The following is a 25,479-nucleotide window of genomic DNA, read 5'->3' as shown; positions in this document are numbered from 1 at the left end:
CAAGACATTTACCACGGTGAAAACCATGAAGACATTTATATAAAAAAATAACGTTTAAAATGTAATACTATGGGTAAAAATGAGTGGATAAATGTAAGAAATAATAGAACAAAATATCATGGCAATTTTACGCAGCGTAAAACCCTCATAGCTTGGAAAGCTAATAATAATAATAATAATAAATACACCGTGTCCAGGCTAGAGATATCAACAAATAATTGTTCACCATTTATTAACAGAGGGATATTTTATTATCAGGTCTATACGTTCGGCAAAAGATGTAGAATCTCTGCAAGATTTTATTTTTATAACAGCAATGCTAGAAATCTATACAACAAAGCAAAAAAAAATTGAAGAAAACAAAAAAGATACGATTTATTATTGCGATTTATGTAACGAATTGCTAACAATCAACATTAATCATTCTAATTGAACGTAAAATGTGGACACCATAGCAAAAAGTGAAATGCGTGCTTTGGCTTGCTGAATTTAAGTCTGTTATCAGAGTTCGACGCCGATTTCGTCTAGAATTCTGGCTGGAGCTTGTAGGCACGTAGTTTGAATCGTTTATGAAGAACGTAATGAACAGTTGATTTGGGAATCTGTAACTGATCATTAGCCCAGATCACATAATTATAGATTGTTCATTCCTATGTTTAAATCGTTTGCAGTTTGAAGAGAACCGCCAGGATCGCCACTCATCCGTCGTAAACGAACACGAGACGGCAGTACAGTCGCTAATGCAATTCAAATGGGAGTTATGACGTGACTCCTTATGTAATAACTAGATGGCAGCATAGTAAACCTGACAAAAGTTGTTACCGCCAAAACCTATAACGCCAAGCAATCTGGATGTATATGATCTAGGTCATTAGCCTGCTTAAGGGGACACTCAACTATATTTTGGAACTTTTTTCCTATTTGACCAATCTTTTTCAAATTTGGAGAAAAAGTTTAATATACACATGGAAACTAACATGCAAAATCTCAGCTCATTAGATCCAATACTTTTCAAAATAAAAAAATATTTCAATTTTTAATTAATCATTAATTGAAATATCACTTTTAAGTATCATTTTTTATTTTTTGGCTTTGTGCATTTGACTGTGACTTCTCAATGAATAGGGGAAGAATTCTGCGTATTGATTTAGTTCTCTCACGTAAATTAGTGTAGAAATTTAATTTTTCATTTCTATGACACTTTTTCTCCAATTTTTAAGTTGAGTGTCCCCTTAATGGACTTCCTTGGGCTCCGGTTGAATGCAGTTCGTATACGATCGACAGTTTCTTCGTTTTTTTTTTTTTCTTGGGATGTTTGCCTGTTTGTGGAATCAAGGATCCTGTCTCAAGAGTTCTATCCCACTGCAAAATTGATTTCAAGTAGATGGATCGGCGACGATGAAATCGACGTTGAAATCTGATAAGATTTAAATTCAGCAAGCCAAAGCACATATTGCACTTTTTGCTGTGGTGTCTACATTTTGCGTTCAATTAGAATTATTAATGTTGATTGTTAGCAATTCGTGACATAAATCACAATGACAAATCGTATCTTTTTTGTTTTCTTCAATTTTCTTGCTTCGTTGTATAGATTTCTAGCATTGTTGTTACAAAAATAAAATCTTGGAGAGTTTTTGGATCCTGTGCCAAACATATAATAGTCCACACCTGTGGAGTAACGGTCAGCGCGTCTGGCTGCGAAACCAGGTGGCCCGGTTCGAATCCCGGTCGGGGCAAGTTACCTGGTTGAGGTTTTTTCCGTGGTTTTCCCTCAATCCAACACGAGCAAATGCTGGGTAACTTTCGGTGGTGGACCCCGGACTCATTTCACCGGCATTATCACCTTCATATCATTCAGACGCTAAATAACCTAGATGTTGATACAGCGTCGTAAAATAACCCAATAAAATAAAAAAAAACATATAATAATAAAATACCCTTCTGTTAATAAATGATGAACAATTATTTCTTCATACCTTTAGCCTGGACACCGTGTATAATAATAATAATAATAATAATAATAATAATAATAATAATAATAATAATAATAATAATAATAATAATAATAATTCAAAGGTATCTTACTTTTATGGAGCCGAGAGTTGGACCCTGAAGCAGAAACACAAAATTAAACTGTTTGTTACAGAAACAGATTTATTTAACATTAGGCAAGATATTCAAGAATAAAGGCAGAAACAATGCAATAAGACAAAAAATTGAAGTTTTAGAAACATCGTCCAAGAAACAGAAAAACGACATCTGAGACGGGGTGAGAACGTCATCAGAAGAAGGGACACAGAAAAGAATGAAATCTTTCAGTGACTGTCAACAGGAAAGGGCAGGAGAAAGGTAGCGCTCTTGGTGGAATCATGGAGTAAGGGAAAACATGCGGAAACGTATTACGATATTAAGACCACTGATTAGATTGAATTTTGAACTGTGGAGGAAGAAAGTTGTAGTTCTTTTGTTGAAATTTGTGTTACATATACATCCGATACTTATTATCATTATTATTATTATTGTCATTATCATTATCATAGCAATTACCTAGCGAATGATGTGGAACAACTATGGAATCAGCAGCACAGTTCCATAATTCTTCCTCTGTTCACATTAGGCACACCATTTCCCAATCTTTCATCGATGTTCATAAAAACAACAACTGAAGAACAGAAGATCTGGCTCCTAAATATAGTCAGAGTATATGATGAATTTCTTCAAACAAGTGTTCACAGCTGTGGAGTAACGGTTAGCATGTCTGACAGTCAAACGAGCGGGCCGGAGTTCAAATTCTGGTTTGGATAAGTTACCTGGTTGAGGTTTTTACCTGGGTTTTGCCTCAACTCATTAAGAACAAATGCTGGGTAACTTTCGGCGCTGAACCCCGAACTCATTTCGCTGACATCACTTTCATCAGAGGTCTGCATAGGACGTTGTCGCTCGAGCGCCAAGTAGTTCATAGCATAATCCGATAGGTAGCGCACATGCATGATGGGTAAAATTGTCACGAGCGATAAATCCTCGAAAGGTATAAGCCGAGCGTTAGACATTCGTTCTTGTTACAGTGATGAACTGTGTAGTAACATCATAGATGTTTATCATTTCAAAACTTTGCAGTGTTTAACTAACCTCTCCATAGTAAAACTACAAAACTTGCTTTAAAATGTAATATAAATGTTGTAAGTAATTTTTTTTCCCCCCCACACAGGAGTGATTTTGTTTTTGCCACATCTGATAGATGTTATTGGATGTAAATGTAATTATTATAAACGGAGAACACAATCACGATAATGCAAGAACCGCATCAAGTTTTATAGGCCTAATAATAATAATAATAATAATAATAATAATAATAATAATTAGTATATCAATCTTTGCGTCTGTAACAGTTGTGCAGCATGATTATTCGTTTTATTATATTTTCTGTGACGTTATCTCTGTACTAATATTGTTATTAATCTACTGCTATATCAATAATATTTTGTAAAACGTTTCTACAGTGCATGAGGGTTAAGTTGGCGTGATTTCTACTATCCTTGTCTGCGGTCCTTGTCTATCGACTGTCAACAGATGTAAGGGGGGAAAGGTTTTCTTTTGTAGAATTCTTGGAATTCCCTTCCCTCCTTCTCCCTTGGCCCTTCTAGAACACACTTTTGCAAATCCAATTAGTGGGTCTCTCAGTGGCGTCTTGGCGTTGTTCGAGTTCATTTATTCAGTAGTGTTTAGTGAATAGTGAAGTAAGTGTGTGTCTCGTTGTGTCAATTTAATATAATATAATATAATATAATATAATATAATATAATATAATATAATATAATATAATATAATATAATATAATATAATATACAATAATTCACAATTTAAACAAAATGTTTTCGGAATTGCATGGTTTCCCTGTTATCTTAAACATTGTAATGTGTGTTGTGCTCTTGTTTTTAATGATCATGGTAGGCAATATGGGAAAACGCGGGAAAGCCTTGAAGTCGGACAGTATGAACATGGTTATTAATGTACACAAATTCTTTACTGAAGAATATGAGGCACTGAAACGCGGAAAGCAAACAATATCTGTGTCGAGTGTTATCGAAAGAACTGCTGCAGCGACAGGTATATCGTCTCGTAGTGTTAGCAGGATTTTAAAAAAACAAAAGGAGGCACTAGAAAGTGGAAGTGTTCTGCGAACTCCAGGAAAGAAACGCCCAAACACTGCAATTGACTCATTTTCTGCCGCCGCTATAAGACGAGTAATTTATTCTTTGTATCGGACTGATTTTTTGCCTAGTTTGAAGGATATAAATGACGCATTAATTAAGGAAAGCTTATTCACTGGAAGCATATGGAGTTTGAGAGAAATTCTTAAAAAAATGAAATTTAGGTATGTTAAAAATACTCAAGGCAGAAAATTTTTAATGGAAAGGTCAGATGTTATTTTAAAGAGATTTAAATTCTTAAGAAAAATGAAAGAATTACGCGCCACTGGACGCGCCGTTGTTTATCTAGACGAAACTTGGGTTAATATGAACCATACGAAAAGCAAAGTTTGGAAAAGCGATGATCACGAAATTGACTTCCCACTTCAAACCCCAATAGGAAAAGGTCAACGGTTTATTATTTTACACGCCGGATGTTCGACAGGTTTCATTCCAAACGCGCTTCTAACTTTCAAATCTAAATCAACTAAAGACTACCACGAGGAGATGGACAGCACTGTATTTAAGAACTGGTTCATTAATCAATTATTACCAAACATTCCTCTCAATAGCATCATTGTAATGGACAATGCCCCCTATCATTCAACAGAACTCAATAAGGCACCAATTTCATCAACACCGAAATCTGAAATGCAGTCCTGGCTTCGTAACAATAACATTGAATTTGATTTACGATCCACGAAACCTGTATTATATGAACTTGTAAAAACTAAAAAAGATTATTTCAAAACATACGAAATTGACCAAATTGCGACAATGCACTCCCATACTGTAGTGAGACAGCCACCATACCATTGTGATTTAAACGCGATCGAATTAATATGGGGGCAGGTTAAAAATGACGTTGCGAAGCGTAATATTTCGTTCAAAAGTAAAGATGTGAAATTGTTGTTTGAGAGCGCTCTTGCAAAAGTGACGGAAGATAATTGGAGAAAGGCCTGTGAACACGTGGAAAAAGTCGAACAATTTTATTGGGAGAAGGACGGACTAGTAGACGAAATTAGCGATCGATTCGTAATAAATTTGGATGACACGGACACGGACGAGGAACTTTCTGGCGGAGAGGAGTCAGAATTTGAAGAGGAAGAGAGTGCCGCCGCTGCTAACTCCTGGTCGCTGGAAGGAGTGTCGACCATACCGCCGTCACCATAAATGAGGGTAGAGAGAGATGGTGAGTATTCTTTCTCTTTCTAAAAGGGACTAGACAAGTAAATCCTCATGGACTGTACATTGTCGCAGTATATAGGCGGAACACTATGTATGGACCTATCATATTATATTATGTGGTAAATCAATAATATAGAATAATTATTAATTAACAATAATAATTGTATATTGAAGTTTTTCATACTATTTTATTTATAACTTCATGTTACTGTTTTGGTACGTTCCATTGACTGTTCCATTAAACATTTGTCATAAACACAGAAAATAAAGCCTTATTTTTACCGTGTGAGCAAAACATGTCTATCTTATCTGTCGCCTTCCATACAAGATAAGACATGTCGGTGAGATGACCTTGTACTGTGCTTCTATTTATTACGAGCGTATCACGCGATCGTATCTCACTCGAGGGTGCGACACTCGACAGAGTTCAAGCGAGCGATTTAACTCCAATGCAGCACTCTGATATAGAGTAACTGAAAAAGTATTTATTTCCCCTAGTGCACTTCAACATGAGCACCATTTATAGCTCGACAGGTACCAAAACGATATTCAACCTCTCACCAGGTGTTCATCATCATATCAGGTGTTATAAGCTCAGCTGCTAGAATGATACGCTGTACCAGATCAATCAAATTACGAACTTTTCTGCTGTACACAATATTTCTAATAAATCCCCACGCACAAAAATCCAAAGGAGTTAAATCCGGGGACCTATACGGCCAGGAAGTTGGCTCACCCCTACCAATCCAATTTCTCGGAAAGGTTAGATCAAAAAAGTTTTAACATTTCCATCGAAGTGTGGTGGAACACCTAGACTGATAAATGCAAATTTTCATTCATGCAACAATAAGCTTCAAACGAAACATTTCACACAACAATGGCCATGCAACAATAAGCTTGAAACAAAACATTGCACACAACAATCGCCATGGAAAAGGTGAGCAACGAAATCTTGGAGAGTTTTTCTATTGATTGAGCTTTATCTTAAGGGATTATAATATACGGTTGTGAAATTATAAGCTATTATTTCTGTATATTCTTACGGTCTTACTAATAAAAACTCTATATAACTTAGAGATGTTTAACTGTCTTATACAATGAGTAGCTCATTTATAAATGATGTGTAAATTCCTTACTAATAATCACTACATACGTCGTGCATAACAACTGTTACACAGCTACGTCACAGTTTCGTCATTACTTCATTACGAAAGGTAATAAAATATCTGAGGTTCTCTATTGCATCCGGTAGAGCGCTCTAGTGTGCCGTGTTAAGTATCGATAGTACAACTGGCTATGATCGATTACCACACTATATTTTGGTCAAAGAGTACAAGCTACAACAATATTATTCTAATTATTCTGTGCTCTTCGGTTTATTCTTTTGTGGTTACAAGGCAACCATCATCATAAAATGACAGTCGATACGAACAGCTGTTAGAGAAGCGGACATCTTTTTCTCTATATGCAACGCTTAAACAAGGGGTTTTGTCTATACAGCTACTGCAAAGCAATTTACATTTTATAGTTACAGACTGTTTATATATTCATCGCTTATGCATGGTCTATTAGTAACGTTTTCTGTCTCAACTCTGTATAAGTCTCGTATAAAAACTATACACGGTTTATTAGTAAGACCATTAGTATGGATACGGTGTGTAATTATTTTACAGAAATACTTAAGTCATAGGTTTTTATACACTTACGTTCTTACTAATAAAAACTCTATATACATACGTTTAACTGTTTTATACTTATACAATGAATAGCTCGTTTATACGTCGTGTGTAAATTCCTTACTAATAATCACTACATACGTCGTGTATAACAGTATAACTGTTACACAACTACGTCATAGTTTCGTCATTACTTCGGTACGAAAGGTAATGTTATCTGAGGTTCTCTACTACATCCGGTAGAGCGCTCTAGTGTGGCGTGTTAAGTATCCATAGTACAACTGGCTCTAATCGATGACCACACTATATTTTGGTCAAAGAGTACAAGGTACAGCAATATTATTTTGTGCTCTTTGGTATGTTCTTCTGTGGTTACAAGGCAACCATCATCATAAAATGACAGTCGATACGAACAGCTGTTAGAGGGGAGGCCATTTTTTCCCTATACACAACGCTTAGACAAGGGGTTTCGTGTATATAACTACTGCAAAGCAATTCCCATTGTATAGTTACAGACTGTTTATACATCCATCGCTTATGCATGGTTTATTAATAACGTTTGTGCGAGATCGTGCATATTTGCTTGGTTTCCGCACAAAACCAATCCGCGGAAAGTCTAAAATTCCACATTCAGTATTCCCAACGTAACACACATAACAATTTCCCTCTTCTCACCGCTTAAGTGACATATTGATTTTACTGCTTTAGGCTTTTAACCTATTATTTTTAGAGACGTTCAATATAGTAATAATTATAAATTGAAAACTTACCACTGCAATTTCACCTAAATTGCAATGTTAATTATTGTTTTTATATATTTGCAAAAATTAAGTAAACTCTACAACTCCACTAAAGTTACTACATTCGTGATGCAAGTAACATTAAGGAAGCCGTGAAAAAATCAACAAAATTCCAGACCTGCTGGATTATAGTAAACACCGAAAACATTTTAAAGCAACAATGTTGAAGATAGATATTTTTGTTTTGCAAATTTGCCGTCATTGAACAGAAACCAAGATGGAGAGTTCATTGCAACTAATTAGAAATTCCTCTTTCAGGTATGTAATAAACGATCTTCGCACAAAATATTGTACGATACACGAGCGGCATGTTTTCTTTCAATTCTCGGAAATTAAAAACGCTCAACTAGTTTCGCTTTTCCAAACTTTTCCTCGAAGATGAAAACTTCAACATACCGCTCTTGTAACGCATATTACTATTTTTGTCTCAACTCTGCATAAGTCTCATAAGAACTATACACGGTTTAATAGTATAGGCTGGTTCACAATAAACCGGGAACGGAAACGAGAACGAGAACGGAAATGTTGTTAAAATAAATGTATTTAAATGTGAGCATTCACAATACTTATTTGTGAATGCTTACATTTAAATATATTTATTTTAACATTATTTCCGTTATCGTTTTCGTTGTCGTTTCCGTTCCCGGTTTATTGTGAACCAGCCTTAAGACAGCGGAAGTACGAAACTGTAAATTGACAAGATCGTTACATTCCCGACAATAGTGTACTGCAGACATCTGGGTAGTCCAGGAATGCATCCCTGTGTTGAACAACTGATATTCAGAGACGGCGGGCGTGCGGGCAGGCAGGTCTGTCGCGAAATGTGAAGCAGGTCAAACGCCTTGACTCTCTCCTCGAGCTTATTGATGGGTGTGGTCGAAAATTTAAATTTATAGCTGGTATATAAAACACATTCCCACGAAGACCTGCACACAGCATATAAACCAATACTGCTCAACTCGCGAACAAAGACAACGCAACTTTTTGCGCCATATTGAGCAAGAAAACTGAATATCCCTGACCCCAGGTCCCGGACAAAACAAAAATGCAAGTCACATTAAATAAATTGGGACTTGGAATATATAGGCAAAAAACGTACGCAAAGATTTATGGCAATGCCCTTCTGCCTAAATAAAAACTGAAGCAATTTGGACTGGACGACCATCAACGTTAGGCCTGTAATAATTGAAACCTGAACCACACGTGTGTAGCATTAAATGTATGCAGGATGTGGTTTCTTATATTGACAGAAAAAAATAGTGATGTTACGACACTTATGCTGACAGCCTTAGTCTAAGTAGGCCTATACAGATTGTTTCCGAAGTGGTATTACAAATTTTCAAGGATGATGGCGAAGGGCACATGTATCAATTTGAGATAAGGAACCATGGTCCGGAAATGACTAAGTCGAAAGTTATAAGCAAAAATAGTTGTGTGGAAATTGAATTGTAATTTGGAAACACGTGCCCTCCTTCCCTTTAACCTTTGGAACAGCTGTGGAAAAATGGTATGGGACGGATGTCTCCTACGTGGGTACTTGTACCCCTGATACAATCTGTGAGCTTGTCTACTGGGTGTTCATTTCGAAGTGTGTCATGACGTCACTGTTGTTGAGTCACCGATTTGAAGCGAGTTTCAGCTTATTTGTCAGAGAAGTTGCCTATTGAATAATTTCGAGGGAAAAATTGTTCCGGGGCCGGGTATCGAACCCGGGACCTTTGGTTAAACGTACCAACGCTCTCCCACTGAGCTACCCGGGAACTCTACCCGACACCGATCCAATTTTTCCCTCTATATCCACAGACCTCAAAGTGGGCTGACAACCGTCAAGCAACCAACATTTGAGTGCACACTAACTCTGTGTGACTTTAAATTGTGGTTTTCCCTCGAAATTATTCAAGTTAACTTTACAGAGAGTTATTCCTGAAAGCTTAATTTGCAATTTGCCTATTATTCAAGGCGTTCTTCAATCTGAACTTGAGAACGTGTACGGTATAACTTGAACGTCGTAGCAACAGATGGCGGTCTGTACGGTCTGTGTGCTACCATAACCTCTTTCGAACTGTGTTTTGCGCCGGCAAGTCGTACGCAGGGTATTTGTTATCATCGGTTGCGTACGGTATCATTCCACAACATAAATCAAATGCTCCGTGTCCATGTTGACCGTCGAAGTTAATGTCAACAAATACGTAAGTAATCGTCTTAACCCTCTCCCCATATCCCGACAGTACGTATTTCCAAACAGTTCACATTCCTGCCACTACCGGCGTTACCGTACGTATCGGTACGTACTCTTCAGAATGAACGCCGTACTTGCTAGGCAACTTCTCTGTCTCATAGGTTATACACCTCTGCGGAAGTGTAGGAAGATTGAATTCTCTAGGCTCATCGGCTAGCCACATGACGGCATACAGCGAGCCATGACACATTTTGAACTGAACACCCAGTACTGTTCCCATTGGCTCATCCGTATTCTAAAATCAGGTCTGCTTATTCCGCTCTCGTGTACTCCTCCATTTCACTAGAACTGATCGACTGGACACTGAAACTTGTACACATACACTGCTGTCTACAGACGTGCATATCAGGATCGACCATGTCCGTTACACATTACGCTATCTGCATTGCTTTAGTGTAGTTTCCTGTCCCCACCCCTCAGACAGCGCACTGAATGGAATACTGTAAGTAGGCAACGTAAACAACGTCAGATGAATATAGTATGTGTAAGATGTACAGATAAATACACATAAATAAGGTGTACAGAGGAATAAAATTATTTAATTTCCACAAAACTATTTTTGCTTGTAACTTTCGACTCGGTCATTTCCGGACCAGGGTTCCTGATCTCAAATTGATACATGTGCCCTTCGCCATCATCCCTGAAAGTTTGTACCACCATCTCGGAAACATCCTGTATAATGTAGCTTCCCGGTAGAAGACTGCGACGTTGTGACATTCCTACTGTGACTAAAAGAAATTATTAGGCTAATATACTTAAACTCACATAATTTTCATACAATATTCGAATAAAAATATTTTGGCCTTTCCAATATTGAAGTATGGCGGCTAAGCCTGGATAAAACAATGACCTTAACGGACAAGATCCAATACAAAATTTCAATATTTTTTAGATCAAATTTAAACCCACAAAATGTTCAAAGAATATTCGAATAAAAATGTCACTTTTGGTTCTTCCAATATTAAAAGTTTGGCAGCGAAATGTGGATAATAAAAGCCAAGAATAAATATGAAAAAATGACTAAGGGACAAGACTCAATACAAAATTTCAATATTTTCAAGACTGAAAGAAATAATTGTTAATATATTTAAGTCCACAAAACCTTCAACGTATATTCGAATAAAAACATATAACGCTTTTGGCCCTTCCAATATTAAAGTGTGACAGCGAAATCTGGATAATAAAAGCCAAGGACAAATTAAAAAAAAATAGGGCATCTGAAATTAAATTTTATGAGATAAACTACACAATATATTCCTTTAAATGATAATAGCGTAATGAAGAAATACTAAATTAATTTTAAAAAATCGCCCTAATTTTAAATAAAATTAATGAACTTGTGTAGAGTTGTTCTTATACAGTTTTGAAACTGTACCAAGGAAACTATTTTCTCTATAATAATATTAAACTTATCCAACTAAAAATGTTTCAAATACATCTTATTAAAAAGTTAGTGACAAAACTTAAAAATTTTTCGCCAAATGATTAATGAAAACCCCAGAGTCGAAATGGGTAGCGTAGTTGGTATAGCGCTAGCCTTCTGTGCTCGAGGTTCCGGGTTCGATCCCGGCTCAGGTCGATGGTATTTAAGTATGTTTAAATGCGACAGGCGATTTACTGGCATGTAAAAACTCCTGTGGGGCAAAATTCCGGCACACCGGCGACGCTGATATAAACCTCTGCAGTAGCGAGCGTCGTTAAATAAACCATAATTTGAAAGGAAATTTTAAACCCCAGAAAAGTTTTTGGTAGCTATTTCGTAATTATTGTCCTTAGACGCCTCTTCAAAACAGCTAGATCTAGCGACTTGTCGCTAAGTTGGCAACACTGAGTTCAAAGCGTTATTTTTATCTTTGCGTCAAGCTATTCTGAATAGTCTGATTTGATAACATGGCTTCAAGTCTGTATGTTTGTACTGCACTCAGTTTATCGTTTTCGTTTGTACAGTACCGCTACTGCCGTAACATTAAACGCCCACGATTTTCAACTCTATCTCGCCCGTAGTAGGCTATACAGTTCCTACTTCTGTGCGATCTGGAACAGATTGAATGAGAATGGGCTAAGTGCATACTTGCAAGGTTACACAATTATCTGCAGAGGAAAACTCCAGTCCGAGTGGATGGATTCTAAGATCGAATCTCGCCAGAATACACCGTCATCGCTTACCCTCAAAGTGCCCACGGATCACGATTTTTCATACACTTGTATTTCCTGTAATACACGTCGTACCATTGTCATTTGTCGGCCTTGATGTTCAGATGTTTGTCTCTGGATCCGAAGAACACTGGTTCAAACCTGCTCAATGATGACGATGTTGACTCTTGAGGGGGGGGGGAAGTCTTAGTGTTACTTCTATCAGTTGAACATCTGAATTTATTAGCCCTTTATAATAGATTTAATGCATGTAAAATAAATGTTTTCATGGATGTAGATGAATAAAGGCAACATTCTATGATCAAAGACATCATTAAGTACTATGCTATCAAATTTTGGTAATAGATGTCACCCCAATTTCAATTGGAGAGAAATTTATGAGAGACGATCTGGGACATGTCTATTCATAATCTCGCTAGTCAATAGGTGACTCTGTGTAATAGTTCCGCCAGCGCGTACTGTGGAAGAGTAACAAAGAAAGCAAGGAACGAAACGGAAGTGCAATAGTCACATGGTTCTTCAAACAGTATAGTCAAGTTCTGGCGGCATAAGCCTATTAGAAAGTGCTTAACTGTTGGAATACATAAAGCTGAAATGCTTCCACTACATAAAGCAAATTCCCAAATTACACATTTTTCTGTACACCAATGATAGCTGATTGACTGATTGATTGATCGACTATATACCAGTGCACTCTAGTGTCTGTATTAGTAACCTTAACTAATTGTCAGATGAAAATGAAAGGTGAGTAATTTGAAATCAAAGAGCAGATTGAAAATATAACGTAAGTTCAATAATGGGTAGTGACTGTTGAGCTATTCTGTATATTTTTTCATGACTATTACACTTTTACTACGTCATCCTACTTTTGACCAACAAAACGTTACGAAAGGACGTCTTTCAACTAATCATGGCTGCTTATCGCACAATTTTATCGCTTCCCTAGCAATTGTTTAATTTGATCGCTTTCCTAGCATTTGTTTCTTTTTATCACTACCCTAGCATTTGTTTATTTTTATCACTACCCTAGCATTTGTTTATTTTTATCACTACCCTAGCATTTGTTTCTTTTTATCACTACCCTAGCATTTGTTTCTTTTTATCACTACCCTAGCATTTGTTTATTTTTATCACTACCCTAGCATTTGTTTATTTTTATCACTACCCTAGCATTTGTTTATTTTTATCACTACCCTAGCATTTGTTTATTTTTATCACTACCCTAGCATTTGTTTCTTTTTATCACTACCCTAGCATTTGTTTATTTTTATCACTACCCTAGCATTTGTTTATTTTTATCACTACCCTAGCATTTGTTTCTTTTTATCACTACCCTAGCATTTGTTTATTTTTATCACTACCCTAGCATTTGTTTCTTTGTTTGCCAACATTTCAAACTGCAAGTTCTTTACAGTACTATAAAACCTGCTTTGCGATCGTCATTTGTTTCCCGCATAGATAGTCGACTGAAAATGACGGCTCCGTTCAAATATTTTGGTGAAGGAAACATTAGTGAAATAGAATTTAATAAGTCAATTAATAGCTATTTCATTGTATTATAGTACTTTATTTCTTCTAATCTTTATATACGCCTACTTTCTTTGAATCAATTAAATCCCACTAGAGTTTTGATTTTCTCTAGATAAATCAAAACTTCTAGTGAGATTACTGTTGATAATTTTGATTTCCTGTAATAATTTTCGATGTAGCCGTAATAAAGTAAGAAGTCAGTGATAGGAAATCTGTAATAGTAACTCTGTAATAGGATAAATGCTTGAATTTATAGCAATGTCTCGCTTTTTATACTCTTACGGCATTCACAGTCTTACGACATTCTATTTTTTTTTATTATTCTCGGAAGAAGATACAGAAAACTGGTCCGTTGCACTTGTTCTGCTGTAATAATTACCGTGCATAGCTTTAAAAACCTGTGGTCATGTATTGTTTCGTATTTTAGCTTAAAAATCTAGTCATATCCGTTTTTCACTATGAAGAAAACTAGGCGTATGGTCGTCACATTCCGTTTTCGGCTCTAAATATTACGGCCATATTGGGTACCTACAAATTAAGCAGCGCCCACAAGATAGATTTATTCGTTCCATAATATTCTTACATTTGCTTTATAGCATAGAATAAAGAACATGTCCAATTCTTACGTTTAACAATAAAATGCAATACATATAAAATGCAAATATGAAATATGTACAGAATTAATACCTTAATAACAATAATATTTTATACAATGTAATATGTTTACCATTTAATAGTATTATAATATTTACACAGTACTGTGAAATGTCAAGAATTCATCTACAGAATAGAAAGTGTGAGATATTAAGTAATTTTTTAGTTTTGTCTTAAAGAATGCAGGGTTTTGGCTATGATTCTTAATGTCTTCAGAAAGACTATTGAACAATTTTATCGCCATGTAACGTACTCCCCTTTGAAAGCATGATAAACTTGATGATGGCGTATGAAAATCATTCCTTCTGCGGGTATTTATACTATGTATGGCTGAGTTTGTTGGAAAATTTTCTTTATTACATAAGAGGAAATTTATTGTAGAGTATATGTATTGATTTGTTAAGGTTAGAATCTCTATTTTTTTTTTATAATCTACATGATTCTCTAGCCTTTGCTCCAACTATTATTCTAATGGCTCTTTTTTGTAGTAAGAATATATTTTTACTATCTGCAGAATTTCCCCAAAATATTATTCCGTAGGACATAATGGAATGAAAATAGGCAAAATATATTGTCTTTAAGATATTGCTGTTTAGAAATTGTTGTAACGACCTAATTGCGAAGCATGCTGAGCTAAGTTTGGGGGTTATTTCTTTGATATGATTTTTCCAATTTATTGTATTATTAATATGCAAACCAAGAAATTTGGTTGAATCAATGACGTTCGACGTCGGAAACCTCATGGAATCATTTACTTAGAAGTTTTGTTGCAAGTAGGACTACAAGCAATGTCAGTGTCTCGACAGTCATTTCATTGGAAACTTCTGATCTCAATATGGCGAACCGACTAGTACAGAAATAAATTCGTTCATGTAGGCTAGCTTAAGAGAACGGGACGTCGCACGGCTCTGCCGAGCTTTACCTTGGGGAACTGGTAACAAACAATATCGCGAAGGCCATATCGCAGCAATCATCATACAGTACGCTACATGTAAGAGCGCTATAAGACGAATTCGATTTTCCCAATAATAGTACCGAAATAACACGCGAGAGCGAGTGGCAACAGAAATAGACACGACCCGCCCGTTACCATGGCAATAGAGAAGGTCAGAGAATTGGCACGGCACTTTGAATATCGAGCATTTCTATGGGCTGCTACGGCCATTGATGAAAATCGCGAGACGCGTTCTTGAGAGGACTTGGGTTCGTCGCTTAAGTGCTGACAGAGATATCTGAATCACTGTACAGATCAAATGTCAAGTCTGATGATAGCAGTAATGGTCACCATGTGCTGTGCTAATTATTTATACAACCTTCACTCTTAACTGCAGGCGCTATTCAGGGACGATAAATGACGGGCTGATAAATAATGGAATGAGAACTGCAGACATCACTCGTAAGAAACACAGTAGTCTGCTCTCGGGATCCAATTCCGGTCCCTCTAGGGTAGGTATCAGTTACGGTACTAAGATACAGCTAACTAAATATTGGATTTGTATTAACTAAAAGGTAAGAATGTCACCGAGTAAACGAGAAGGAACGTAGTGTCTGTCAAAAGGGTTTGTAGGCCTGCTTCAGAATTCAGCATGGAGAACTGAGCTACATGGAGTGCAAAATACAACGAAATAACAGCGCACTGACGTGTCAATGGCGAGTAATATTTATTATTATTATTATTATTATTATTATTATTATTATTATTATTATTATTATTATTATTCAGCAAGTGTTACCATAATTCTTATATACGTGCCTCAATATATAGGTCTACATCTTCCCTTGAATGATAAAATAATTACTACTCATATATCTCCATTTTAATTCCTTTTTTAATCTTTTGATGACTATTATCAGTTATTTACTAGTTATTGATGTAGTAGTAATAATAATAATAATAATAATAATAATAATAATAATAATAATAATAATAATAATAAGAGTAATAATTAATAGTAATAGTAATAATAATAATTAATAATAGTAATAATAATAATATTAATAAGAATACTGGTAACTTTATCAGTAGTAGCAGTAATAATAATAGTAATAATAATTAATAATAATAGTAATAATAATAAATAATAATAGTAATAATAATAATATTAATATGAATACTGGTAACTTTATCAGTAGCAGCAGCAGTAATAATAGTAGTACCAATAATAATACTAATAAAAATACTAGTAATAATAATAATAATATTAATATGAATACTGGTAACTTTATCAGTAGCAGCAGCAGTAATAATAGTAGTACTAATAATAATACTAATAAAAATACTAGTAATAATAATAATATTAATATGAATACTGGTAACTTTATCAGTAGCAGCAGCAGTAATAATAGTACTACTAATAATAATACTAATAAAAATACTAGTAATAATAATAATATTAATATAAATACTGGTAACTTTATCAGTAGCAGCAGCAGCAGTAATAATAGTACTACTAATAATACTAATAAAAATACTGATAACTTCATCAGTAGTAGCAATAATAATAATAATAATAATAATAATAATAATAATAATAATAATAATAAGAAGAAGAAGAAGAAGAAGAAGAAGAAGAATGCTGATAACTTTGTCGGTAGCAGCAGTAATAAATTATTTATTTATTTATTTATTCATTCATTCATTCATTCATTCATTCATATTTATGTGCTGGACGGACAACAGCCATTGGCCAATAAAAGTCCAGCACAGTGATAAACTACAATTAATGCATTAAAATGAACAACTATAGTACAAATTAAATAACTGAGATAACAACAAAATTAAGAACATAGATTACACTGATTGATTTACAAAAATTAATACTATAAAATTTTAAGGAAAGGAGTTGATTCTTACAAAAGCATTACCAATTTGTGTATAAGGATTATGCAAATAATATTAGCAAAGACAATAATAATAATAATAATAATAATAATAATAATAATAATATAAACTGATTGAATATTACGTGCTAGTGTAGTAATGAAACGAGCTATTAAACTCCAACAACTGAAATCAGCCATAAATCATCGTCATGGAGAGAAAGATGACATAAATAAATGTAAGGAAGCCAGCTATCTAGTGGCGAACGGAATAGCTCGTTATTTTAAGCCTTCCAACGGAGGTGAGTTTTATAAAAGCGTAATGACCAAGGTGGCTGAAATAATTTGTCCAATGAAAGTTGTTAATTAATTTTGAAAAACTGCGCATTTCTCGACTAAATATCCAGAAAAGAATTCAGGGAATTTCTGATTGTGTTCATGAGGAATATTACAAAAAAAAAAAAAGTTGTATTTAATTTTCATTGGTTCTTGATGACAGTAGTGACATTACTGATACAGCAAAGCTTGCGATTTTTATTCGCGGGGTTGATGAAGAACTCAATGTTAATGCACGAACCGCCACTGGTTGTAGTTTTCATGCCATGTACCTCTCCCCCGTCTCCTTACTTCTTAGACTGTCTCTCACGTGTAATCAATGCCGTTCCAGTTTTAGTCACCGCTAGTATATAAGTATTAATATCCACAGTCCAGTACCCGAGAGAGTGTGTGTGCGAGCTTTAACAATTCATTCACACACCAGAGCCGCCACTGCAGCCGGCGGGGCGCCTCGCGAGGTAGTGGCTACGTGTGAAAGGAAACAGCGCCCAGCGGTGGCGCGACCTCACACAATGACGCTGATGCGAGCGACCGTCTAGCTTTACAGAAACACAACTTAAGGGAGGAGGATGGTATTCTTTTTTTACTTTTTTCCTATTTGGTGTAAAATATTAGTTTTTTATATGTACAGAGCGATAGCTGTGGTAACTCAACCAAATAAAAATATTTTGAAAAAAAAAAATATTTGGGGGCCCGAATTTGAAAAAAAAAAATACCCAATGCAGGACTGTACTAAAACCGATATATCTAAACCGTTTTTAAAGATAGATTCAAACAGTTTCTTGCAATGTATTTGCAAAAGCATGTTCTACAAACTGTCTGTAACAGAATTTTGATATTAGTCCCTACGTTTGTAAAATAAACAATTAAAATTTAATAACAATTTTCTGATTTCCTTTCTTGCAAACAAACGGACGTATTTTTTAAATGAAATCAATTAACAAAATTCTGTTACAGAGAAAAGTTTCCTAATAGTCTAAAGAATGTGTGTTCTAAATTTCATGCATGTATCTTTAATAGTTCAGAAATTATATCCATTTTTGTCTGGCAATGTAGCAAAAAAAAAATTGAAGTTACTGGAAACCGATAAAAGCGGGCATGTGATTTAAAAATCCATAGCGCAGGAAGTTTAAAAATGACGTCTCAACATCAGATAAGGACACAAATACCCACAAAATGTTATGCTGTGCATTCCACATATATCAAAGGGTATTTAATTTTTTTTTATTTCATTTACCGGAAACAACAATAAAAGTGGGCGAGTGATTTAAAAATCCATAACGCAGGAAGTTTAAATATAGCGACTCAACATCCGATAAGGGCACAAATACCCACAAAATGTTATTGCTATGCATTCCACATATATCACAGATATTTTAATGTTTTTTTTTTTAATTTACTCATTTTTCACCAAAAAATACCATCCTCTCCCGTTAAAACCAGTCAAATTTCTTCTAAGATCATTTAGCTTACGAGAACTTCAATGTCAATCAAACTATGGCAAGCAAAGACAAACGAATTATAAAACAACGTTTACTTTACCAGTTAAAAATTGAAAGACGAGGGTCATTTGTCTTCTGGTATTGAGCTCCGGATACAATGACATCTATGCAATAATTATGCCCGTCCTCGTATTTACCTCACTCTTTGTTTTGTCCGTTAGGCGACTGATATGTCTCGGGAGCAGTTTCCTTGCAGATATGTATAGCCTGATACAAAAAATAACTGATCTCATGTAGCGTGATTTGTTTACGCCCACTTCGGTCAGCGCCTGGTTCACACGACTACGAAAAGGATGTTTATTTTACTTATTGTCTATAGAAGCCAAGAACCGTAGTAGATCAGAATATGACGTCACTGACTGAGCTGCGATTGGTTGAAAGCCAAAGCTAACATACACTATAAGATATAGTCCCGTAAATATTTTAGTTAAAGCGAACGAATTTCGTCATAAATTCGAAATAGGGTTTTCAATGCTGTAATAAGTAAGGCTATAGCTGCTTGTCTATGCGGATGACGTGAATATATTAGGATAAAATCCACAAACGATTAGAGAAAATACGGGAATTTTACTTGAAGCAAGTAAAGAGATAGGTTTGGAAGTAAATCCCGAAAAGACAAAGTATATGATTATGTCTCGTGACCAGAATATTGTAGCCTACGAAATGGAAATATATCCTTTGAAGAGATGGAAAAATTCAAATACCTGGGAGCAACAGCAACAAATATAAATTACACTCGGGAGGAAATTAAACACAGAATAAATATGGGAAATGCGTGTTATTATTCGGTTGAGAAGCTTTTATCATCCAGTCTGCTGTCAAAAAATCTGAAAGTTAGAATTTATAAAACAGTTATATTACCGGTTGTTCTTTATGGTTGTGAAACTTAGATTCTCACTTTGAAAGAGGAACATAGGTCAAGGATGTTTGAGAATAAGGTGCTTAGGAAAATATTTGGTGCTAAGAGGGATGAAGTTACAGGAGAATGGAGAAAGTTACACAACGCAGAACTGCACGCATTGTATTCTTTACCTGACATAATTAGGAACATTAAATCCAGACGTTTGAGATGGGCAGGGCATGTAACACGCATGGGCGAATCCACAAATGCATATAGTGTTAGTTGGGTGGCCGGAGGGGGAAAATACCTTTGGGGAGGCCGAGACGTAGATGGGAGGATAATATTAAAATGGATTTGAGGGAAGTGGGATATGATGATAGAGACTGGATTAATGTTGCTCAGGATAGGGACCAACGGCGGGCTTATGTGAGGGCGGCAATGAACCTCCGGTTTCCTTAAAAGCCAGTAAGTAAGTATTCTTACGTAAATAAATACTTGATTTGCACTGTAATAGAAATTCGTGATTGTGTTTTGTTTCGGACAAGGTCACCTGAGCATTATATTTTTAATTTTATTTCACATAAAAACATATTTTGAATTTTTTATGTAAATATTATATATTTTAACTGAGTTTTCATCAAATCATTTTCGACAAAAGCCCCATTTCAGATTAATCATCACCCGAATGTTCAGTGCAGTTGCTTAGCCGTGACAGCTGGCAACTGTTTCTCGGAATTGCCTATCTGTGGACCTGGCCAGTGTGCTCTCTCACTACAAGCGATAAGAGCTCTCACCACTAAAAAATTGTACTGTAACTAACACACATAAACACTGATGTGTCATTTAGGAATGCCTTGTAAGTTATCACAACGCTGATTCAGGAAGCAATTATAATTTCATAAACATCAGCTGCCTCTGTTTACATTCCCAATCATAAACATGTCTCTAGGGATTGCATGTTGTTTCTCAATGGCCAGGACGCTCTTTTTCACAGTACAAGGCAGTGTTCCACGATAATCTTCAAGTGCAGTGTTGCCAATTTAGCTTTTTTCGAGCTAAATCTAACTTTTTTGATGTTGGAGGCAAAAAAAATTCCATCCCGCTTAGCGGGGAATCTACCTCAGTTCCTTCAATTAATAGACTGGAAGCATCTTTGGTTTAATTCAATTTTGATTAATTTATTTCATATTATATTAAAGTGATGTCCTTTTTGGTATCGTGTTGCTTCTGCAGGGTGTCTGAGTGAGACGTCGAGGTCGACACGGTCAATCTCTCCAGTTGGCACAGAAGTGGGTCACGACCCCGACGCAAGATTCCAAAATATCTTGAAATCGGACTCAGCGCGGAATGTTGTTTGTTATGCAAATGCAGCAGCCCCGCTGCAAACACTCGAGTCAAGTGCCAGCTACTCGCTGTTCGGTAATCATGCACCATGTGTCTGTGTTTGATGCCAGTCGTTACCTTATTTGACAAACATGCTTCGTGTGTCTACGTTCATTGCGAGATGAATTTTGAATGTTCACTTATTCGACAGTAGTGCACGGTTTTACGGCGAATAAAAATCTTAAATTTCGGGATAAATATTTAATTTCGGTTTTATTTCGCACAAAAACATAAATTAGGTGTTAATTCACATTTAAAAACATAACTTATAACTCTCATCGTACAAAATACATTAGTGCATATTCTTACAAAGATTAGAGGTTAGTATCCTCAAGGGAATCTTAAGGTTTCCTTACATACTTACTTACAAATGGCTTTTAAGGAACCCGAAGGTTCATTGCCGCCCTCACATAAGCCCGCCATCGGTTCCTATCCTGTGCAAGATTAATCCATTCTCTATCATCATATCCCACCTCCCTCAAATCCACTTTAATATTATCCTCTCATCTACGTCTCGGTCTCCCCAAAGGTCTTTTTCCCTCCGGCCTCCCAACTAACACTCTATATACATTTCTGGATTCGCCCATACGTGCTACATGCCCTGCCCATCTCAAAAGTCTGGATTTAATGTTCCTAATTATGTCGGGTGAAGAATACAATGCATGCAGTTCTGTGTTGTGTAACTTTCACCATTCTCCTGTAACTTCATCCCTCTTAGCCCCAAATATTTTCCTAAGCACCTTATTCTCAAACACCCTTAACCTATGTTCCTCTCTCAAAGTGAGAGTCCAAGTTTCACAACCATATAGAACAACCGGTACTATAACTGTTTTATAAATTCTAACTTTAAAATTTTTTGACAGCAGACTGGATGATAAGAGTTTCTCAACCGAATAATAACAGGCATTTCCCATATTTATTCTGTGTTTAATTTCCTCCCGAGTACCATTTATATTTGTTACTGTTGCTCCAAGATATTTGAACTTCTCCACCTCTTCAAAAGATAAATTTCCAATTTTTATATTTCCATTTCGTACAATATTCTCGTCACGAAACATAATCATATACTTTGTCTTTTCGGGATTTACTTCCAAACCTATCTCTTTACTTGCTTCCAGTAAAATTCCCGTGTTTTCCCTAATCGTTTGTGGATTTTCTCCTAACATATTCACGTCATCCGCATAGACAAGCAGCTGATGTAACCCGTGCAATTCCAAACCCTGCCTGTTATCCTGAACTTTCCTAATGGCATATTCTAAAGCGAAGTTAAAAAGTAAAGGTGATAGTGCATCTCCCTGCTTTAGCCCGCAGTGACTTGGAAAAGCATCAGATAGAAACTGACCTATACGGACTCTGCTGTATGTTTCACTGAGACACATTTTATTTAATCGAACTAGTTTCTAGGGAATACCAAATTCAATAAGAATATCATATAATACTTCCCTCTTAACAGAGTCATATGCCTTTTTGAAATCTATGAATAACTGAAGGTTTCCTTACATTTCAACAATATTTAGTTTTTTATCGTCAATTACATGCTGAATAGAGAAATATGTGTAACCGTCTCCCATGGTGTGTGTGGATAATACAGTGTGAATAATCCAAACTAACAAGTATCACCAAACATTTGGGCTGTTTATACTTTATATTACACAGAACGTTCGCTTACATAACACAGGGTGTTAAAAAAAAGTATCCAATATTTTAGGAGGTGCTAGTATGCATCAAAACAAGAAAATAATGTCTAATAAACATGGGTCCTACGACACATACTTTCTGAGATCTGAACACTTGTTCATAGGAGGTGCTCAATGTGACGTCCATTCATGGCAATGCATTCCTCTGCCCTTCGGCGTAAAGAATCACGCACTCTTTGAAATTTGTTTTAATACATTAATAAGAAAGTCCTGATAACAATCCCCAGTTAATCTCTGTGATAGCACGTATGGTCCTTACTCTATGATCAAGAACGCCTGCCCATAAGTTGATTGAGAATCGGTGTTGATGCCTTGTTTCTTCAACTGCATGGGGATTTTCATCCGCCTATACATGCTGATTACCAAAATTCACATCATCATCTCTGCTCAAACCCCCTTTCATATCCGCAATCAGACTTTTCTTTTCAGTATTCCTTGCGACGTATAAGTATTCCATTCCAGGGGTGTCAACTACGGTATGATTATCTGGTATTCTGCTGTATTATTTGTAATATTTATATGAGTATTTTCGTAACAATTTTATCGCAATATCTTAATTATAAGTATAATTTTATAAGTTGTGTTAATGCAAGAGTTATGTATAGCCAAAACTTCAAATTTATGTCATGAAAGAAATTTTCTAGGTTTTCAACGACAAGTATTCATTTTATTTCTCAGTGGTTAAAGCTAGAGTGATGAAACTGGCATACTTATTCATTAATATCTCTGTTGTGAACTGGAGCATTTCATTTCTAGTGGCCGCCCTCTGCACTACGTCATAGATGTCTATGAACGTAGGACTGAAGTCCACACATGTGCTGAGGTGCACTCGTTATGAGTGACTAGTTGGCCGGGATCCGACGGAATAAGCGCCGTCTTAAATCACGAAGTGATTTACGCATAGCGTATATATTATTTTAATGTACCGAAGTACTTATGATATTTCCATGCAGATATTCTGCGTCATCAGAGGGAACTCAAGAGTTGGACCTTAAACTGAGACGATTCTGTCCGACACCGGGATGAGTATCCGGTGTGGCTTAGTGGATAAAGCATCAGCACGTAGAGCTGAAAACCCGGGTTCAAATCCCGGTGCCGGAGAGAATTTTTCTCTGTTCAATTACTCTTTCATCGTATGATGACGCAGAGCATCTGCATGGAAATATCATATGTACTTCGGTACATTAAAATAATAAGCTGACCCGGACTATGGTCTGTGATCAAATGAATTTCCCTCCTTTGTCCACAATGGTGTGTAAGTCTGATAAAAGGGAAGGTCAAGCAAAGAAAGAAAGATTTTACCAACTGATGATTGCAGTTTTCATGAACGATGTAGAATTGAAAGTAATAATAAATACACGATTATGTATGCAAATGTATTACCAGAATTTGACAGCGATGAGTATAAAAAAGTGAAGCCAATTCACAGAACACAAAACACAAGTTATGCGTGTACCGAGGATGAATTTATTTAGTGACTAGCTGTACCCGTGCGCTCCGCTGCACCTGTTAAAAATAAATATAAAGTAATTACATAATTAAAATAGGACATCTGGTCCAGGGAACATTCGTGTTAGAAGCATAAATCGTTTAATATATCACTCAATTTAAACTGCATTTAAATAATTAAAATGCGATCATTTTGGTCCAGAGACCACTCATTTAGTACAATGATAATTCCTTATATTATATATATATATATATATATTGATAAACGTCAAATAGACGGAGTCATTTTTTTATTTCATTATAGCAATCGTTATCATTCCTGCAATAACTCCTATGTGACATATCGATTTTCAGATTTTTGCTCTATTAAATAACTTAAATAGTGATACAGCAAATAATACAATCTTCTATGTGTAATTATATTTCTTTCTTTCGAAAATGTAAGAATTCAAGATCTCCTATGTACCACTGCCATAGAATGAATAAATTTGTTTTTCTTCCTATTGAAAAATTTTATATTTTGCACATTGGAGTTGCGGAACAACGACGCTATAATCTGAGGCGGCAATGGAAATGTATTGTATTGTTATTTTAAAACTCTTGTATATCCTTAAATATCAGTCTTATCAAATTTTTGCCTGGAATAAAACATATCGGAAGTAAATTTTAAAGAAACGTTTGTTATGTAACATTTTTCACAAAAATCAATAATAAGCGAGATATTTGGGTTTATTTAATTAAGGCCACCTTACAACCTCCCTTTTAAATAAAGTATTTTGAATGCCATATAGCCTAAAATATAAGTCACAACGAACTTTATTTATATTCCAATTTTCATCGAAATCCGTTCAGCTATTATCGCGTGAAAAGGTAACAAACATCCAGACAGACAGACAGACAGACAGACAGACAGACATACAAACAAAAATGTCAAAAAAGCGATTTTCGGTCTCAGGGTGATTAATTATACATGTTAACACCAATTATTTTTGGAAAAGCGAAAATTACCAGAAAAATTTC

At 35.5% G+C, this 25,479-nt stretch overlaps 1 protein-coding gene across 2 annotated transcripts in view; it reads right to left on the bottom strand.

Moving 5' to 3' along the window:
* The window catches only part of svp (COUP transcription factor 2), a 603,390-nt gene that overhangs the window by 406,858 nt on the left and 171,053 nt on the right, over positions 1–25,479 (bottom strand). Inside the window, exon 3 of one of the 2 annotated variants that reach the window (XM_069839116.1) lies at positions 2,086–2,109. The exons of the other annotated variant lie outside the window; for it this stretch is intronic. Coding sequence (XP_069695217.1) covers positions 2,086–2,109 — 24 coding nt within the window. The remainder of the gene's footprint in view (positions 1–2,085; positions 2,110–25,479) is intronic. 2 annotated transcript variants of the gene reach the window in all.

This window comes from Periplaneta americana, chromosome 11 (genome assembly GCF_040183065.1).
Source record: "Periplaneta americana isolate PAMFEO1 chromosome 11, P.americana_PAMFEO1_priV1, whole genome shotgun sequence".
Lineage (NCBI taxonomy): Eukaryota > Metazoa > Arthropoda > Insecta > Blattodea > Blattidae > Periplaneta > Periplaneta americana.
This window is presented reverse-complemented; position numbering and strand designations above follow the sequence as displayed.